Source organism: Scyliorhinus canicula, chromosome 16, assembly GCF_902713615.1.
Source record: "Scyliorhinus canicula chromosome 16, sScyCan1.1, whole genome shotgun sequence".
NCBI lineage: Eukaryota > Metazoa > Chordata > Chondrichthyes > Carcharhiniformes > Scyliorhinidae > Scyliorhinus > Scyliorhinus canicula.
This window is the reverse complement of record NC_052161.1, coordinates 132,669,893-132,690,869: the sequence shown is the minus strand read 5'-3', so window position 1 is coordinate 132,690,869 and position 20,977 is coordinate 132,669,893. Positions and strand designations below refer to the sequence as shown.

General features: G+C 48.0%; 1 protein-coding gene across 4 annotated transcripts in view; it reads left to right on the top strand.

Annotated features, from left to right (window-relative positions):
• Positions 1-20,977, top strand: part of ttll10 (tubulin tyrosine ligase-like family, member 10) — a 48,631-nt gene that overhangs the window by 7,716 nt on the left and 19,938 nt on the right. For all 4 annotated transcript variants that reach the window (XM_038773313.1, XM_038773316.1, XM_038773314.1 and 1 more), the window contains exons 3-6: positions 8,780-8,898; positions 13,596-13,716; positions 15,460-15,548; positions 18,997-19,168. In XM_038773313.1, the coding sequence (XP_038629241.1) occupies positions 8,780-8,898; positions 13,596-13,716; positions 15,460-15,548; positions 18,997-19,168 (501 nt within the window). The remainder of the gene's footprint in view (positions 1-8,779; positions 8,899-13,595; positions 13,717-15,459; positions 15,549-18,996; positions 19,169-20,977) is intronic.

Here is a 20,977-nt window from a genome sequence, read left to right as displayed (position 1 = left end):
TTTTTTTCCTCTCTCCCCCCTCTCGCTCTTCTCTTTCTCTTTTCTCTCCATTTCTGTGTCTCTCTCTTTGCCTCTCGCTCTCCTCGTTTTCTCACTCCTCTTTCTTTCTCTCTGTTATAACCCCTCACAAAGGCAACGGGGGAATCGCTGATTGATCCCCCCCCCCCCCCCCACCGTCGGCTTCATAGAATGTGAGTTCCCGTGCTGAGCGGGTAGAGGCCCACCGAATAGGGGTTCGCCAGAGGGGCCATAAATATTGGCCCCCTGATCTGGACTGGCATTCCCGATAGTCCGGGCTGGGTGATTTTGTTTTTTGTACCAAGGCTGCAGTCTTATTTGTGTCGTAGAGTAAACCTGCTTTGCCTTTTAGCCTTCACCTCCTGAAATTATTACATTGGCGATGAGGATCAAGCATGGGACTCCGAGCAGCCCTTTCTTTAAGCTTCGGAAGCCAACTCTGGTTGGAAAATACACAAACCCAGAAATTACTTCTTTGGAAGATTTGAGCCGTATGATGCAAACGTAGAGGACTGGGGACAGTATGCCAAGCACATGTGCTATTTTCTTCATGACAATGGGGACAAAGTGTGCGATTTAACCAGAAAAGATCTACGTCCGGTTTTGGGCACAGTTAACACTATTTAATGGCACTTTGAAATGTTGTTTTTGCCTCGGGCGTCTCTCTGGGCCAAGGCCGCACTTAGACTCAATTCCAGCTGGCGAGCCCTGCAGAAAAGGCTCCTCACAGATTGGGATCCCAGATGTGGAAGGGAGGGGAGAATTGGGGATACAACTTTGTGCGATGAGAGAAGATACAGTATGAGTTAGGGGCTCTTCCACCCCAGGTTGTCTGCAGTAAACTGGGGGAGTCTGTTAATGGAGCCCCTAACTGATGAGACATTCTGAGTGCCACAAATCTCACCAGAGGCCTCTTGTGAGATTTACCGGCCTCGTCTCGACACCAAGTCAGGCGCAATGAGACTGTTAAATTGCACCCAAATGATAATCCTTCTAACGGCATGCAGGGCCCCGATATTTAGCATTATCAAAAGGTAACCTAGCCAGCGGCCCGTGACATTAAAAGGTTTGGCAAGCTCATGGACTGGATGAGAAACCATTACGGCCGAAAGCTGTCCGTTATCCTCCAATGTTATGTTTTAACACAGCTGGGAGGACCCCCAGGGGGGGACCCTTAATGGAATTTATTGCTAGATTGTGGAGTTGGCAGAGCACTGTGTATTTGGCCCGTCGCGAAGCGAGATTCTAGTGCGTGGGATTAACAATGTTACAACCCGAAAACATTACTGGCAGAGCCCAACATAGACCTCAAAAGGCTATAGTGATAGCCCCGAGAAAGGGCTGACAGATAGTAGCATCTTCAGGTCGGGGGGAGGGTCCGCCCATAGAGAGAAGCCAGCATATCCGGGGAAGACACCCACGTGTCATCAATCCAAAATTCGGAAAGGGCAGCTGGCATTTCAAATAATGACCGGATAACTCCAGGAATACCTGGGAATCTCCACCGAGGAGAACAAGGATCAGCTGCAGGGCTTCTGTAGGCACCGTCGAAGGGCTTGACCCAGGCAGGCTGGCAGAATTAGCAGTGCGTGTGCCGCCCAGGCGGGAAGCCAAAACCACCTCAGGCCCGGGCCTTGCAGGTCTATCAGCCAGTAGAAGACAGAAGGATGCAACCAAACTGCATCATCACTGCCAAGGTGGCCCTACTGGGATCAGGCCACTTTGTCAAGGGTCATACCTTCGAGATGGAGGTGGATATAGAAGCTGCCATCTCCATCATTGGGGAACAAACAATCCAGCGTTGTTGAATGGGTATTCTGCCCTTTAACCTAAGGGACATCAGGGCACGACTGCTCACATACACGGGAGAGCCTTTGAAGATTACGTGGACCACCACCACTCCGGTAACCTCTGGATAGCAGCCGACACAGCTCTCCCTCATAGTCATGCGAGGGTCAGCGTCTAGTCTCATGGGCAGGGGTTGACTCCAGAAGCTCTGACTGGACTGGCTGGAAATGTTTTCATTTGGGATCGGTGGATTGTCCGAGGTTATTAACAAATATCCCGAAATATTGCAAGAGGGTCTCGGAATAATAAAAGGAGCGGGGGGGGGGGGGGGGTTCCAGGATGTATGTGGATCCCGACGACTTATCAAAATATTTCAGGGCACAGCCAGTCCCATACTCATTGCTTTTGATGATAGAGACAGAAATCGAGCGGTTGGAAGGTCTTGGGATAATATGACCAGTACAGTTTGCGGAGTGGGCTGCGCCAGTGGTTCCCGTTCTCAAGCCCGACAAGTCTGTCCGCCTTTGTGGAGAATAGAAACTTACAGTCTATACAGCCTCATGACTGGATCAGTACCCTATGCTACATGTATAGACGATTTGTATGCCAAATTTGCAGGTGGCCAAGCCTTCACAAAACTGGATGCGATTAGATTGGTTTGGATTGGTTTATTGTCACGTGTACCGAGGTACAGCGAAAAGAATTGTTCTGCATGCAAGTCAGACAGATCATTCCGTACATGAAAAGAAAAATACATAATAGGGCAAACGTAAAATACACAATGTAAATACATAGTCACAAGCATCAGGTGAAGCATACAGGCGTGTAGTACTACTCAATAGGGAAGATGTATGAAGAGATTGGATCAGCCCAGAAGTCCATCAGTCCATAAGAGGGTAGTTTAGAAGTCTGGTGACAATGGGGAAGAAGCTGTTTTTGAGTCTGTTTGTGCGTGTTCTCAGACTTTGATATCTCCTGCCCGATGGAAGAAGTTGGAAGAGTGAGTAAGCCGGGTGGGAGGGGTCTTTGATTATGCTGCCTGCTTTCCCAAGGCGGCAGGAGGTGTAGACAGAGTCAAAGGATGGGAGGCGGGTTCGTGTGATGGACTGGGCTGTGTTCACGACTCTCTGTAGTTTCTTCCGGCCTTGGGCCGAGCAGTTGCCATACCAGGCTGTGATGCAGCCAGATAGGATGCTTTCTATGGTGCATCTGTAAACGTAAGTAAGAGTTAGTGTGGACATGCCGGGGTTCCTTAGTTTCCTAAGGAAGTATAGGTGTTCTTGTGCTTTCTTGGTCGTAGCATCGACGTGGGTGGACCTGGACAAGTTTTTGGTGATGTGCACCCCTAGGAATTTGAAACTGCTAACCATCTCCACCTCGGCCCCATTGATGCAGACAGGGGTGTGTACGATACTTTGTTTCCTCAAGTCAATGACCAGCTCTTTAGTTTGCTGGCATTGAAGGATAGATTGTTGTCATTACACTACTCCATCAGGTTCTCTATCTCTGACTCATCGTTGTTCGAGATCCGACCCATTACGGTCGTGTCATCAGCAAACTTGTAGATGGAGTTGGAGCCACATTTTGCCACGCTGTTGTGTGTGTATAGAGCGAATAGTAGGGGGCTACGTTTGCAGCCTTGCGGGGCCCCGGTATTGAGGACCATCGTGGAGGATGTGTCATTGTTTATCCTTACTGATTGCGGTCTATGGATCAGGAAGTCGAGGATCCAGTTGCAGAGGGAGGAGCCAAGTCCTAGGTTTTGGAGCTTTGGTATGAGCTTGGCTGGGAGTATGGTGTTGAAGGAGCAGCTGTAGGCAATAAATAGGAGTCTGATGTAGGAGTCCTTGTTGTCTAGATGTTCCAGGTATGAGTGTAGGGTCGAGGAGATGGCGTCTGATGTGACTCTTGCCTATCTCCAGCTTGAATTAGATGAAACATCCAGGAATGACATCACAATAACTATAAGGGCCTGTGCAAATATACACACCTGCCTTTCAAAGTCTCCTCAGCATGTGCCATCTTTCAAGGTGTCATGGAAAATATTGTCCAAGAGCTGCCGGTGGTGTATCTCGACAATGTATTAATGACAGGGGCCACTGAACAAAAGCACCTAGCAAACTTGGAGGAGGTCTTGAGGTGATTTTCCAATGTGGGCGTACATCTCAAGAGAGAGAAATAAGTATTCCAGACAGGCGAGTGGTCTACCTCGGTTACCGGATGGATAAAAAAGGCTTACTCCCCATGGAGGATCGTCAAGGACACCCCGATCCCATCAAATGCAACAGTTGAAATCTTTTTTAGGCCTGATAAATTATAATGGGGAATACATTCCGAATATGGCCATTTTGTTGTCACCCCTGCACATGTTACTGAAAGAAAACATCAAAGGTGGTCATGGCAGGCACCCTAGGATGAGGCCACCATGAATGTAAACCAGCAACTGCTGTTTTTGAATATACTGACCCACTATGACCCCAGGAAAGAACTAATACTGATGTGTGATGCCTCTCCATAAAGAGTGGGTGCAGCCCTCTCACATCGATGGGACGATGTCATGGAGAAGCCCATTGCTTACGCAACCAGGACCATGTTGAGCAGCGTTATTCACAGATTGAAAAGGGAAGGGTTGGCTGTCATTTTTGGAGTGAAAAAGATCCACCAGTATTTCTTGGCCGACATTTTGTAATTGTAACAGACCCCAAGCCTTTGCTGGGCCTTTTCAATGAAGATAAAGCAATTCCACCCATCACCTCGGCTTGGATTCAACGTTGGACCTTGATACTGGCAGCCTATGGATACTTTCTCAAATACCGCCCTGGAGCGCGAATTGCCAACACGAAGACTCTGAGTCGTCTCCCACTGCTCATGGGCCTAGCCCCTTTGATGGCGATCAGGACTTTAAACTTTTGGGAATGATCCCGCAGTATCCAGGTTGTGCCATATGTCAGGATCCGAGGACGCCCCTAAAACCTTTTCTCATGAAAAGGCAAGAACTACGTGTTGAAGGTGGTATTATCCTGTGGGGATCCCGGGTAGTTGTCCCCCGCTGAGGTCGCCGCTCAATACTGATGGAATTACCCAAGGGTCGCCCTGGGGTATCCAAGATGAAGATGCTCGTGGGAAGCTACGTTTGGTGGCCTGGGCTCGATACAGATATCAAGGTCTCGATGAAGCCAAGCTCCTTGTGTCACCAAAACTAGAGGCTTCCACCTTCGGTCTCTGTCCACCCATGGAAAGACCAGGAAGACGATGGGGACGGGGCGCACATAGACTTCACTCGTCCGATCTTAGGATCAATGTTCCCCATTATTGTTGACGCCCATTCTAAATGATTGGAGTGCATCGCATGGCTTCCACAACTTCTCATGCAACAATAGAAAAACAGCCTTTTTGTACCCAACCACACCAGAGGTCCTCACATCCGATAATGGCACCACCTTCACCAGTGGGGAATTCCAGGCGTTTATGAAGTCAAACAATGGCAAGCACATAAGTCATTGTCTTAAAATGATTAGGTTCCCTTGAGGGCCAGAAGCAGCAGGGGTTTGGGAATGAGTCAGGACTCTCATTTTGGCTTGACCTCGGCCCCTCGCGAGTTAGCTCAGATCAGAGCTGTTGTCTGATAGACCCATGTGACTATTAGGGTGGGGTGAACTGCAAGTGGATCCCAAGCTACATTGTAAGTACCCAAATGACATAGCTCCTTATTCAAGCAAGCTTTGTGGCACCACCAGTTTACTGTTACACTTAAATACAGGGAGATGTAGAGAGAAAGTCTATAATTTTCCAATCAAGTGTGTCTGAAAAGCCACCTGCTGTCTGATTGACATGACCAGACACCAGCTAACTATCTTAATTGGGCACTGTAAAAACTGATGGGGTTGGTAAAAGTAACCTTTAACCTTTAGCCTGCCTGCTGGTTCAAAAAGCCTCTTTCCCAGGTTGGTCAAATTTGTTTGTCTGGATTCGTCCGTGCAAATTCTTGAAAAATATTAGAATACAATAATTAGCCATCGGAAGAAACTTCACTGCTGTAATCCTGCATTTAATCCAAAATGACTAAATTAAAGGACTTAAATATCTGGTGCACCAAAGATGGCTTCTTCAAAGGTATTCTTTGTTCTTGACCATCGAACCCATGGGTGCTTATGTCCTTTTGAACCTAGCTTACACGGGATTTGTAGTTGTCGGCAGGGAGTTACAATGTAAGATGATTCTGTCTCTCATCTACAATTCTTGCCTGTATGTTTGCTTGTGTACATGGGATAGTCATTGGGTGTGAATTCTATGACCCCTTCGTGCTGGGGAGTTGGGTGGCAGAGCATCCGGCAAGCCGTTCCAAAGTCCATTGACTTCAGTGGGATAGGACAATCCGGTAGAATTCTGCCCATTGTCTGCCTATCACAGTGAATCAGAGATAGTGGCTTCAGGTGTACTGGTTCCTAGTTGTGCAGGTTTGTTACACCAGGTTGATCCAGAGATTCCACCATTACCGACACAGTTTCCTCCTCTCCCTCCTCCATCTTATCCAAGTTTTCCAACTCTCCGGATTATCCTGATATGGCAAAGACTGATGATTGATCTCCAGGACACGGATGTGTGAAAACAGGGAGATAAATTAGAGGGCCATTAAACACTAATGTTTTATTTGTTCATTTTCTTTGAACACCTTCATTTATGAATGAATGAACATTGCAGTTAACCAACAAGGAAGAGCAAGCCAATTGGTTACCAGAGTCTGTTTCCTTTCCTATTGGCTGTGGGAAGGCAGTACACCTGGACAATCGGACCAATGGTGGGAATGTGGAGGCGGAGTGGTTCAAGGTGGGGAGAGTCACGTGATCATACCTCCGCGAATATGTCCAGCCAAGGTGGACAAGGTTAATTTTCTGTGGTATTTATGAAGAAATGGATAAGTGCACCACTTCCTCTCCCAAACCCCACCCTGGGAGTTGTTGGGAGACTAGAAATTTTCTGTCTGCAAAAAGTCATGTCGACCGTTGCAGTTAAATGTGAGACAGGGCCAAAGAGGTGTTGATTACAGGGTAGCACATAACAGGAAGCAGACTCCACAGGGGCGAAGGATGACGGAGGAATCGCTGTTGTGTGTTTCTTGATCCGTAAATCCGTATCTTCCAGACATATCCTTTGCTCTCTCATTGCAAAACACATTACAAACATTGCTGATGCTAACAAAGCCTGCCCCATACCACCTGAATTTAAAATAAACTCGCAATGTACGCATCAATTACAAAGAAATCTGTGTCTGACTGGCTGGCTGGTTTAGCATAATTAGGCTTTCATCATAGTAATTACCTTTTTGTGTATCTCAGTCATTGTGCAAGAGAAATACCAGAATTTAATTAACCATACTTGTATCTAATTAACTGTATGAGCATTTAATTAACCATGAATAACACAAACTGGAGGCACTGACATCATTATAACTGGCAGTTGGACTCTGGGAGTATAATCACCACAGATCAAGTGGTTTGGATCCGATCCGAGATCTACCGCTAATTTCTTACCCTCTCTTTTTGTGTTGCATCTCTCCCAGACTTTACAACTTTAGGGGGAGCCAGTGCTGAAGTGGTATTGTCACTGGGCGAGCAATCCAAGGACCCAGTGTCAATGTCCTGGGTTTGAATCGTTTTTGGATGGCTGCTGATGGGAATGACTGCACTTTCTCAACGACACCTCCTTTAGACACATCCTTTGTTTCTTTTATCACTATCACCTTGCACCATCCTTTCTTTTGCCATTTAACCCCTCCTGACTTTACCCTGGCAGCACGGTAGCATTGTGGATAGCACAATCGCTTCACAGCTCCAGGGTCCCAGGTTCGATTCCGGCTTGGGTCACTGTCTGTGCGGAGTCTGCACGCTCTCCCCGTGTGCGCGTGGGTTTCCTCCGGGTGCTCCGGTTTCCTCCCACAGTCCAAAGATGTGCAGGTTAGGTGGATTGGCCAGGCTAAATTGCCCTTGGTGTTGGGTGGGGTTACTGGGTTATGGGGATAGGGTGGAGGTGTTAACCTTGGGTAGGGTGCTCTTTCCAGGAGCCGGTGCAGACTCGATGGGCCGAATGGCCTCCTTCTGCACTGTAAATTCTATCTATGTAAATTCTATCTCAGTCCCTCCGTTTTGCTCTTTTCCCCCCTTCCCTTGCCTCAGCACTTGATTAAAACCTGCTGCATCTCTAATCGTTTCCAGGGAGTAAATGTATTCAAAATGATCAGGATTTTGACAGAGCACGCAAGGGGAAACCATTTTCTCAGGCAAGTGGAACAATAACCAGAAGTCTAAAATAATCGGGGGAGATGGTGGCGCAACGGTGATGTCACTAATCCAGAGGTCCAAGCGAAAACTCTGAGGGCAAGGGTTCAAATCCCTCCAGGGCAGATGGTGGAGTTCAATACAATTAATAAATCTGGAATTAAAAACCTGTCTCCAGTGAAACAACCAGCAATATGTTGGTGCCCATCTGGTTCACAAATGCCCTTTGGAGGAGGAAATCTGCAGTCCTTACCCTGTCCTGCCCACAGGCGACACCCAATGTGGGGTTGACTCTTAATTGCGCCCTGCAATGGCTTGGCAGCCAATAGGTTCAAGGGCAATGAGGGATGAGCAACAAGTGATGCCTTGCCAACATATTTCACGCAAAGTATTTTGGTGATGTGGAACACACTACTTGAAAGGCTGATGTAATCATCTGTCATATGAATTTTCAGAATACAATTGGACATTTTTGAAGAGGACTAATTTTCAGGGTGACCGGGTGGAATCTAGGGTGTGGGAGTAAATTGAATAGCTCTTTGAAAGAGCCGGCACAGACGCGATAGACCAAGTGGCCTCCTTCTATACTGTAAAACGCAATGATTCTATGTGAGACAGATGCTGCAGTTTGATCTGTTTCGGCTCTTTTCCTCATACAGGAACTCATTGAAACCTCTCGCTGTTTGTCTTTAACGCAGAATTATCAACTATTGTGAGAACAAGGGATGGAAGCGAATCTTTGACAACAACAGAGAGGACTACATATTTAAATGGTCAGAATACAGAGTGCTTTCTAACTACCAAAACTTCCGTTCAGGTAAGAAGGGGATCAGAGGGCCTAAATGAACGATGACTCTCAGCCTCAGTTGGGGGTCGTTCCGGCAGCGGCTACTGCCTTCCGAATGGCACGGCCTTTCAATAGAGCTGCCAGCCTCTGTTTGGCCAGCAGCTCTTGGTGGGCAGGACCTCATCCCCTGGAGTCCATGACCCTGGGGGAAGGTGGCCTGTCAAGTGCCCGAGTGGAACAAGCTGCGGCGGGTTCAACCCTGAAAGAGGTGACACGGAGTTCTCATCGACTCTCCAGCTGGCAACTGAAACCTTTGTCGCCACCACAAAATTCGCCTTTTTTATCTAATGAATTAGGTGGGCTGAATGTATCTTCAGTGCTTTTCCCCAGTAAGGGGATTGAGAATTTCTTCACAGTGTTGTGTATGAGACTCGCCATTCCTGCCGACATCAGGCAGGGCTGCCCAGCTGCATTTCCAATAACGCAACCGAGAAAAACAGAGCATCGACATAGAGTTTCCTCATTCCTGAGCCTCTCCTCCCAATCAAACTATCTGTGCTGTGAACAAAGAACAAAGAGCAGTACAGCACAGGAACAGGCCGTTCGGCCCTCCAAGCCTGTGCCGATCACGTGTCCAATCTAGACCAACCGCCTGTATCCTTCTATCTAGATAAGTCTTAAAGATGGCGATGTGACCATCAATTCACAAGACACGAGGTTGGAAGTGAACAGTGGTTTTAATAGTCTTACAACAGAGCCTGCCTGCGACGAGATGAACTGGCAGGGAGGCTCACGACTGCAAAACTTTATACTTCCGGTTAGTGGGAGGAGCCATGGGCAGAACCATGGGCGGAGCCAAGGGTGGAGCCCCGTACAAACTCCTCATCTCCCCCTATGAGCAGAGCCGCGCAACTGCTCGTATACCGAGCTTACAATAACACAACACATACAACATAACACAGTGTGAATTACTAGATTGTGATTCACCACAGGTTGCTAACATATCTGCCTCAACCACCTCACTTGGCAGTGCATTCCAGGCCACCGCCGCCCTCTGTGTAAAAAACATCTCCACTGAACCTTTCCTCCCTCACCTTGAACTTGTGCCACCTTGTAATTGTCATTTCTGCCCTGGGAAATAGCCTCCAACTGTTCACCCTATCTACGTCCCTCATAATTTTAGAAACTTCTATCAGGTCACCCCTCAGCCTCCGTCTTTCTAGTGGCCAAGGAGACAAGCGTGAGGCAAAGCCAAAGAAAAATATGTCAGGAGTAAATGCTCATCCCGGCACCAGAGAACATTGCTGAGTGTCACACTGAGCAACTGAGAATTCCATTTTGCTCAGCATAGTAGTTAAATAATTTGAATCTACCAACACCTTTTACTTCCCTTCTCTCATCCTCCAGCCATCTCTTAGTAGCTGTTTGTTTTTATTACCCCAACATTAGTTTCCTAAGTTAAGGATGCAATATAAATTCCTGTCCCTCACATTATTAGTTACCTCTGCCAGGATTTATCCTCATTGCCATCGATCTTACCCTGTCTCGACCTCCCTTACAGGGTGAGTAATCTTCATAGTGAAAGTTGTTTGTGGTTTATGAAAAATAGGACTGATTGACGACCCAATTTTTTCTTCCTCTGTCCCCCGCTTACGTTCTTATGTATCGGACTGTGAAAGTTCTAAGAACCTTCATTTTTATTCATTTGTGGGTTGCTCGCTGTGGCAACATTTATTGCCTATCCCCAATTGACCTTGAACGGAGTGGCTTGATGGGCCACTTCAGAGGGCATGTAAGAGTTAATCACGTTGGAGTCACGTGTGGGCCAGCCCAGGTAAGGTTGGCAGATCTCTATCCCTTTAAAGGACAAATGGGTTTTTACGACAATCGACAATGGTTTCATGGTCATCATTAAAACTTTCAATTCTAGAGTTTTGTCTTGGATTCAGGTTTCACCATCTGCCGTGGAGGGAGTCGAACCTGGGTCCCCAAAGCATTACCCTTGGTAAAAACAGAAGATGCTGGAAAAACTCAGCAGGTCTGGTTGCATCTGTGGAGAGGGAAACAGAATGTTTTAAAAAATAATTTAGAGTACCCAATTTATTTTTTCCAATTAAGGGGCAATTTAGCATGGCCAATCCACCTACCCTGCACATCTTTGGGTTGTGGGGGTGAGACCCACGCAGACACGGGGAGAATGTGCAAACTCCACACGGATAGTGACCCAGAGCCGGAATCGAACCTGGGACCTCGGCGCCGTGAGGCAGCAGGGCTAACCCACTCCGCCACCGTGCTGATGGAAACAGAGTTAATGTTTTGAGTCTGTAGGACTCTTCTTCAGAGCTGGGTGTCTGGATTACCAATCCACTGACAATGCCTGCCAATACGTGCTGACTGATTGATGTAAAACCCTGCTGCTTATTATTTTCTACTTTATAACAAAATTACATGAAATTTCCTCACAGGAACAAGAGTATCTGCCCCGCCCATGCACGTTTTCTTTCCTCTTATCCTGAAGATGGTTAAGACATAAGAACATAAGAACCAGGAGCCGGAATAAGCAATTCAGCCTCTCGAGCCCGCTGTGCCATTCAATATGATCCTGGCTGATCTCATCTCCCCAACTCCACTTTCCTGCCCGACCTCCTTAACACTTCACCCATTACTGATTAAATATCTGTCTATCTCCTCAAATTTACTCAATGTCCACTGCACTCTGGGGTCGTGAATTCCACAGATTCACGGCCCTTTCAGAGAAATAATTTCTCCTCATCTCTGTATTAAATCTGCTACCCCTTATCCTAAAACTATGCCCTCTTGTTCTAGATTGCCCCACAAGAGTAAGCATCTGCTCTATGTCGACTTTGTCAATACCTTTTATCACCTCAATTTGATCTCTCATTCTTCTAAACCCAAGAGTGTATAGGCCTAAACTGTTCAATGTCTCTTCATAGCACAAACCCCTCATCTCTGGAATCAATCGAGTGAACTTATCTCAGTTTGTGTTGCCATGCCCCACCCAGCATTATGTTCAAATGGCCATTCCTAATGTATGTGATGAGTATCAATGCGTTGTTTAAACCTGGGAGGAATTCACAACTGAACTTGATTGTGTCCCTGCCTAGGGACAGTAGTTAATGATCAGCAGCAGGAATCCTGATCTACTCTTCCCTCTCTCCTTAATGGACACTCAAGCCAATTGCAATAACTTTACCTAACTCAGCAGCAAGCCCTGGATCTTCTCTGTTTATGAGGCGCAGAATGATACCAGCCATATAAACACCATGGCTACAGGAGCAGGTCAGAGGCTGGGAATTCTGCAGCGAGTAACTCACCTGCCTGACTCCCCAAAGCCTGTCCGCCACCTACAAGGCGCAAGTCAGGTGTGTGATGGAATACTCTCCATTTGCCTGGATGAGTGCAGCTCCAAAAACACTCAAAAACCCAACACCATCCATGACAAAGTAGCCCGCTTGATTATCACCCCAACCGCCACCTTCAATATTCCCACCCTCCACCACACTGATGCACAGTGGCACCTGTATGTATCACATACAAGACTCACTGCAGCAATTCATGAAGGCGCCTTCGACAGCCCCTTCCACAGGCAGCAGATACATGCCCCACCACCTGGGAGTTCCCTCCAAGCCACCCACCACCCTGACCTGGAAATATATTAGCCGTTCCTTCACTGTGGCTGGGTCAAAATCCTGGAACTCCCTCCCTAACAGCACAATGGGTGTACCTACACCTGAGGGACCGCAGCAGTTCAAGACGACAGCTCACCACCACCTTCACGAGGGCAATTTAGGAAAGGCCTAGTCCACGACATCCACAGTCTGTGCACAAATGAAAAAAATATGTTTCATGAGGCTGACAGATTAGATTCTATTGCATCTAATGGAGAGCAGGAGGGAGAGATCTGAAAAAGGTCTCAATCTGTGTTCCACAGATAACCTGTTGGTATTCTGGAGAGCTGATATGAGCAATTTCGTTCTGACTAAAGTGTTAATTAATAGCTTAGGCCAAAGGAGGAACCTAAAATGGTTTGAGGGTTGGAGACTTTATTATTCCCTCAAGCTGAACAATGGTCCAGAATCTCTGCCAGAGCAAGGCAGAGCATCTTGTGAAAGTGGCGGCGGAGGCTGGAAATCAGATTCTAAGACAGAAAATGCTGGTCTGGCAGCATCTGGAGACAGGGAAAAGAGTCAAGCCGATTCACGGCAAAGTCACGCCGACTCGAAACGTTAACTCCGTTTCCTCTTTAGACAGATGCTGACAGAACTTTCCTGCATTTTTTTTGTTTCAGATCATAATGTGCCCTGTTAGTTAAAACATGCACCTGCATCCCTCCACTGACATATGTTTCACTCACAAGGTTGCTGGAGGTGTGAGGGCGAGAGGGCTCCTGGGAACTTGGATATTAGGACCACTAGTGTATCTTGTCAACCAATGCGAAATGAGAAGTGAAGAGAGGGGGGACTGAGAGGAAGGGCGAATTAGAATGGGTGTATACAATGCAGACAAAATGTCAATCAAAGTGCAGAAAGAAAAGTAAAGACAGGGAGTAAAAACTCCGATTCAGGCATAAAGGAAAAATAAGAAAACTATTTGAAAATGTATTCATAAAATCTCCTAAAACAATCTCAGCAAAATTCTGGGCCAATGTGTCTTGTTGATTTATTTCCATTTAACATTTGTACCTATGGTTTGTGTCATTCTGACAGGTAGACAGATATTAAACCAAATACCAAACAACAGGATCCTCACTTCAAAAGCTGGCCTCTGCAGTTCCCTGAAGGAGTACGAGCGGATAGCAATTAAGTATTCAAAAGGCGTGTATTCACAGTAAGTCTTCTGGCACAGAGGTCTGTGCCCCAGGCAGTGTCCCCAAAACCTGAGCACCAGACCGACTGGAAAGATTCAGGGATTTAGCCAACTAATTAGATTATTGAGATTTAACCGCACTGAATTTCAGTGACTTTAAATGTTCTTCATTTTCTCTGGAGATTAGTTTTGAATTCACCCTCTTCAAACGCAGGTCATATTCTCTGGCTCGACTGTTAAGTTTAAGCTTGCAGTCATAGAACCATAGATTTTACATGCAGAAGGAGGCCATTCGCCCCATCGTGTCCGCACCGGCCCTTGGAACGAGCACCCTATTCAAGCCCACGACTCCATCCTATCCCCGTAACCTGGTTTAGCACAGGGCTAAATCGCTGGCCTTGAAAGCAGACCAAGGCAGGCCAGCAACACGGTTCAGTTTCCATACCAGCCTCCCCGAACAGGCGCTGGAATGTGGCAACTAGGGGCTTTTCACAGTAACTTCATTTGAAGCCTACTTGTGACAATAAGCGATTTTCATTTCATTTCATTTCATAACCGCCACCCAACCTTTTGGATAGGGGCAACTAAGGGGAAATTTAGCATAACCTGCACATCTTTGGACTGTGGGAGGAAACCGGAGCACCCGGAGGAAACCCGCGCAGACACGGGGAGAAAGTGCAGACTCCGTACAGACAGTCGCCCGAGGCCGGAATTGAACCAGTAATCAAGCAGCCCAGGCTAATACTCTGGGACAATGCGGTGCTCCCTCAGTACTGACCCTCCATTGGTTTAGCAGTCCCTTAGTACTGACCTTCCAATGGTGCGGAGCTCCCTCAGTACTGACTCTCCGACAGTGCGGAGCTCCCTCAGTACTAACTCTCCGACACTGCGGCGCTCCCTCAGTACTGGCCCTCCTACAGTGCGGCACTCCCTCAGTACTGACCCTCCGACAGTGCAACTCCCTCAGTACTAACTCTCCAACACTGCGGCGCTCCCTCAGTACTGGCCCTCCGACACTGCGCGCTCCCTCAGTACTGGCCCTCCTACAGTGCGGCGCTCCCTCAGTACTGACCCTCCGACAGTGCAACTCCCTCAGTACTGACTCTCCGACAGTGCGGCTCCCTCAGTACTGGCCCTCCTACAGTGCGACGCTCCCTCAGTACTGACCCTCCGACAGTGCGGCTCCCTCAGTACTGGCCCTCCGACAGTGCGGAGCTCCCTCAGTACTGACCCTCCGACAGTGCGGCTCCCTCAGTACTGGCCCTCCGACAGTGCAACTCCCTCAGTACTGACCCTCCGACTGTGGAGCACTCACTCAGTACTGACCCTCAGACTGTGTAGCACTCCCTCAGTACTAACACTTTGACAGTGCGGTGCTCCCTCAGTACTGGCCCAGTAAAACCTTACATTTTAGGACACTACGGGCAATTTAGCATGGCCAATCCACCTAACCCGCACATCTTTGGACTGTGGGAGGAACCACCCTGACTTGGAATCGCTGATCCTTCAGTGTCACTGGGTCACAATCCTGGAACTGTCCTCAGTAGTACTGTGGGGTGTACTTACACCACATGGACTGCAGCGGTTCAAGAAGGCAGCTCACCACCACCTTCTCGGGGACAATTTAGGATGGGCAACAAATGCTGGCCTCACCAGCGAAGTCCACGTCCCGTAAAAATGAATTTTAAAAAGATATCAATACAGCTGCCCCTTAAGTTTGAATCATTGCACTCTGTGACTTTCTCTTTTTCTCATGTTATGCAGTAAATCCATAAGATTGGAGGATTTTTTCCCTGCGTCGTACCGGATTGATGTGCCAAGTGATCGGAATGCCTTTTTTGATTCCTTCAGAGGTAAAGTCTTTCTTCCTCCCAATTTTACAAAGTTGATTTTGCCTCTTACCCATTTTTGGAGTTTCAGGATTGAACTTATGTTTTTACCTCATTGTAATTGGTATATTCAAACGACTTACCTCTATTTCACAAAGTATGAAGAGATATACAGTCGGATTCTCCATCGGCAGGATCCTCTGCTTCACCGGCAGCACACCCACACCAGCGGTTTTCCCGACAGCGAGGGGTGCCCACAATGGGAAACCCCATTAGCCGGCTGCAGAAATGGAGAATCCCACTTACACCGTGCCGGAAAATGGGGCTGGCGGGACAGAGAGTCCTGCCCACAATTTCTTTAGTATTCAATTGCTGACCCTTCCAAATGTGATCGATGTATTTATAACATATGTGAATACATATATATATGTGTAGTTGTGTGTGTGTACTATATGCATATAAATGTAGATACATTTATACAGACATTTTTTATATATAGATATAATAGAACATAGAACATAGAACAGTACAGCACAGAACAGGCCCTTCGGCCCTCGATGTTGTGCCGAGCAATGATCACCCTACTTAAACCCACGTAACCCGTATACCCGTAACCCAACAATCCCCCCATTAACCTTACACTACGGGCAATTTAGCATGGCCAATCCACCTAACCCGCACATCTTTGGACTGTGGGAGGAAACCGGAGCACCCGGAGGAAACCCACGCACACACGGGGAGGACGTGCAGACTCCACACAGACAGTGACCCAGCCGGGAATCGAACCTGGGACCCTGGAGCTGTGAAGCATTGATGCTAACTACCATGCTACCGTGAGGCCCCTAATAATATAATAATAATCTTTATTGTCACAAGTAGGCTTACATCAGCACTGCAATGAAGTTACTGTGAAAATCCCCGAGTCGCCACACTCTGGCATCTGTTCGGGTACACAGAGGGAGAATTCAGAATGTCCAATTCACCTAACAAGCACTTCTTTTGGAACTTGTGGGAGGAAAGCACAGACACGGGGAGAACGTGCAGACTCCGCACAGACAGTGACCCAAGCCGGGAATCGAACCTGGGACCCTGGTGCTGTGAAGCAACAGTGCTAACCACTGTACTACTGTGCCGCCCACTCATGGCACATATTGGCATATATTTTCTACATCTACGGTAGCTCGGTGGTTAGCACTGTTGCTTCACAGCGTCAGAGACCCGGGTTCGATTCCCGGCTTGGATCACTGCCTGTGCGGAGTCTGCACGTTCTCCCCGTGTCTGCGTGGGTTTCCTCCGGGCGCTCCGGTTTCCTCCCACAAGTCCCGGAAGACGTACTTTCAGAATTGGACATTCTGAATTCTCCCTCAGTGTACACGAACAGGTGCCGCAATGTGGCGACTAGGGGATTGTCACAGTAACCTCATTGCATGTTGATGTAGTAAAGATAATAATAGTAAGGATTGTTATTATTATTACACCTTTTCCCTTCGTCACATCATTTGTAACAATGATTATTCTGAATGGCTCCTAAACCTAGTTTAAGAAACAGTAGGCTGTTTCTGTGTTTCATTAATTGACACAATGCTTTATGGCTGGATGGTGCATCTATAATCACCAACATCTGCTGATCAAGCAGCGGGGAATTTTTAATTTGTAGATTAATTTTAGACAGTATACGTCACAGGCTATGAGAACATATGAAGGGCATGATAAAACATCCTGTCCTGATAGGAATTCTGAAAAGAGACCACAAACCTGGACTCCTAGATTTTCTTCCGTCTCCGCAGATGTTGCCCGGCCTACTGGTTGTTTAAAGTATATTCTGTTTTTATTTAAGATTTGCAGCATCCGCAATGTTTTGCTTTTCCATGCCTGGTTTAGTCTGGCATTCATGTAGTACGGACTAGGTCACTGGACGGCAATGTAAAGTGGTAACGACAAGAAACAAAGACTCGGATTTCTGTAGTGCCTTGCATGACCAGATGTCCCAAAGTGCTTTACAACCAATGAAAAACTTTAGAACTGTAGTGACTGTTGTGCTGTGTAGGAATTGCACAAACAGCAACATGATAATGACCAGACAATCCGTTTTTGTGATGTTGTTTGAGGGATAAATGTGGAGCAGGATACTGGGGCGAACTCTCTTGCTCTTCTCCGAAATAGTCACCTCAATAATCTCCACCTCAGAGGGCAGATACGGCCATCTCATCTTGAAGGTGACTCTGTGGCTCGTTCTAACCCGTCTCGCAATCCCTAGCCAAACTTTGCCTGCCAAAATCAGGGGCTCCAAGGCCTGTTGTCTTCTTCCTTTTTATCACCTTGTCGCCACAATATAGTGCCTGTTCGAGTACACTGAGGGAGAATTGAGAATGTCTAATTCATCTAACATCACGTCTTTCGGGACTTGTGGGAGGAAACCGGAGCACCCGGAGGAAACCCACCCAGACGCGGGGAGAACGTGCAGACTCCGCACAGACAGTGACCCAAACGGGTATCGAACTTGGGACCCTGGCACTGTGAAGCAGCAGTGCTAACCACTGCGCTCACTGTGCCGCCGTCTCATGTTGCCAGTGAACTCAGCGTAGACTGGTTACTGCATCTTGCTTGAGTCAATTTTGAAAAAGAGTCCTTAAATTGGAATTCAGGCATTGCTTGCCTTTTTCACAAGGAGAGAAAATTTCTCCGGATTAAGCTTAAGGCAGCACAGTGGTTAGCACTGCTGCCTCACAGTGCCAGGGATACGGGTTCAATTCCGGCCTCGGGTGACTGCGTGGAGTTTGCACTTTCACCCCATATCTGCGCGGGTTTCCTCTGGGTGTTCCTGTTTCCTTCCACAGTCCAAAGATGTGCAGGTTAGGTGGATTGGCCATGCTAAATTGCCCCTTAGTATCCAAAGATGGAGTTACGGGGGGGGTAAGGTGAGGATGTGGGCCCAGATAAGGTGCTCTTTTGGAGCTGGGCTGGCTGGCCCCCTTCTGTACTGTAGGAATTCCATGTTGAAAAATGTCCATTTGGTGAGAGTCCATCATCTAATGCCTCACCCTTGGTCTGCCTGGGGAATAAATTGTTCTGGTCATTTATGTCTTTTACAATTTTTAGGATGCAGAACCTGCAAAATGACTATATCCGCTACTTCCTCCAGACCTAATCCCCAACCATCTACATTGCACCTCCTCTGCATCATTATCAAACCTGAACAAATGAAAACGAAGCTAAAATGTCTGGCTTACCTCCCCCCTCAACTGCCCTCCCACCTCCCCCCCCCCCCACCTTCACCTCCCCGCCCCCTTCCCCACCGACTTCCCCCCGTCAACCTCTCCAGCACCCCACCCCGTCTCCACGCCGGCTCTGCGGAGCATTCTGTGGGAAGTGTTGGCCCAAGCTCACAGTTATCCATTACTGAGCGAGATCACCTGAAAACAGTGCTTCCTGCTTTACATATTTCTTTTCTGTTTTTCACCCTTTGACGCAGATGGGCAAATTTGGATCTGTAAACCTGCCAACTTACAAGAAGGCCGAGGGATCTTCCTCCTGAAGTCTCGGGAAGACGTAGCGATATTCCGTGCAAAGGTGGAAAGCGTGGAAGATAATCCGCTGATCAAACATTCTCACTATAATTCCATCATTCACAGAGTGGTGCAAAGGTATTACAGCTCCTACATCTGCCCACACTGCATGTCAAGTTTTCATTACAAATCTCTAGCTTCAAATTGATGATGAAAATGACCTGTATAAACATGCCAGACTGTATCCCCTGCCTTGTGAACTCATTGGGCAATAATTTTGGCTTGTGGATATACAGGTACCCTTAGAGTTCTAGAATGGCACCTGTGGTACATTCCACACTTGGGGAGTGAAATATATCAGCCGCCTTATTGGTGTAGGTGTTAACGCAGTGAACTGCCACTGAATAAATGCTGACCAGGCAGTTTATGCTGTGAACCAGTGCACAATGCTGATTTGGCAGCAAATGTTATTTATAATAATAATCTTTACTCGTGTCACATTAACACTGCAATGAAGTTACTGTGAAAATCCCCTAGTCGCCACATTCCGGCCCCTGTTCGGGTACACAGAGGGAGAATTCAGAATTTCCAATTCACCTAACAGCACGTCTTTCGGGATTTGTCGGAGGAAACCGGAGCACCCGGAGGAAACCCGCGCAGGCATGGGGAGAACCCGTCCGCACAGATAGTGGCCCAAGCCGGGAATCGAACCTGGGTCCCTTGCGCTGTGAAGTTGGTCCATTTCCTCTTCCTGTACCTTTGATTTTACAGGTGTTTGGTAATTAGTATAGTTGTTAGAAGTTTTACAAGTTGACAGGGAGTGGTGTGGCAGGTGTTATAGCTGCTCAAAATGATTGCTCCCAGACATTCCCCTTGAAATGTGGCAAAACCTGGAGACTGATGAGAGGTCACACAGATTAGGACAAGTTGCTTGAAGAGGGAGGAGGAAGAGGGGGGAGCCTCTGAGCCCAAACCCCAGTGAAAAACGATGGGCTGGATTCTCCGTTTTGGAGACTAAGTCCGCACGCCGGCATGAAAACGGTGGTGTTTTAAGCCAGGAAAACTAGCGTAAAATGATCACCGATTCACTGTTTTTCTGGGGGCTAGCAGGGAGGCAGCATAGAGCTCGCAGCTCGAGCTGCCGATACGGCCTCCAGTACTTCCGGCTCAGAGGCCGCGCTTACGCATGGCGGTGGCCTACAGCGGCCGTGCCAGTCTCCATGGCGGACTTAGCCCGCGGACCTGGACCGCCAAAGTAGTGCCCCCCCTATCGGCCATTGGCATGCCCGGACCACCCACCCACTGTGTCCCCAGCCCTGAATGAAGTCCCCCCTGTCCACTGATCGGCCCTTCCCCGACTGCGACGGCCCCAGATTGCGTCCATAGATGCCATGCCGAGTTCATGAACGGTGTGAGCACACGTAACCCACGCCGCCGGGAACTCAGCCGATCTGGGACGGAGCATCATGGGGAGGGCCTCAGGAAATGGCCAGAGGCGGTGGATAATCGGCGCGGTACTCCTCGAGTACGCTGCTTTTCAGGGGGCGGAGAATTAAAAAACCGCCACCACTCCTGATTTTGGCGCCAAAACGGATTCTCCGCCCCATCGCTGAATGTGATTTTGGCGTCTGGGAGCGGAGAATCCAGACCCACGTGTGAGGCCTCTACACTTCAGTAAAGATGTCCTCACTGAACTCTTCGACCTGTTGCTGCCCCAACCCCAACCTCAGAGCAGGGCGAGGACCATATTGCCAGTGGCAGTGAAGGTGACTGGCCATGAAGTGTTATGCAACAGACTCCTACCAGGCTGAAACTAATGATATTTTCGGCATCTCTTAGTTTGCCGTCCACTGTTGCGTCCGGGATGTCACTGGGCCTCTCGTCAAAGAGAGCTAACTGCATTTCATTCTCTCTTGCCAGAGACAAGCCAGTGGAGTGAACATGTGG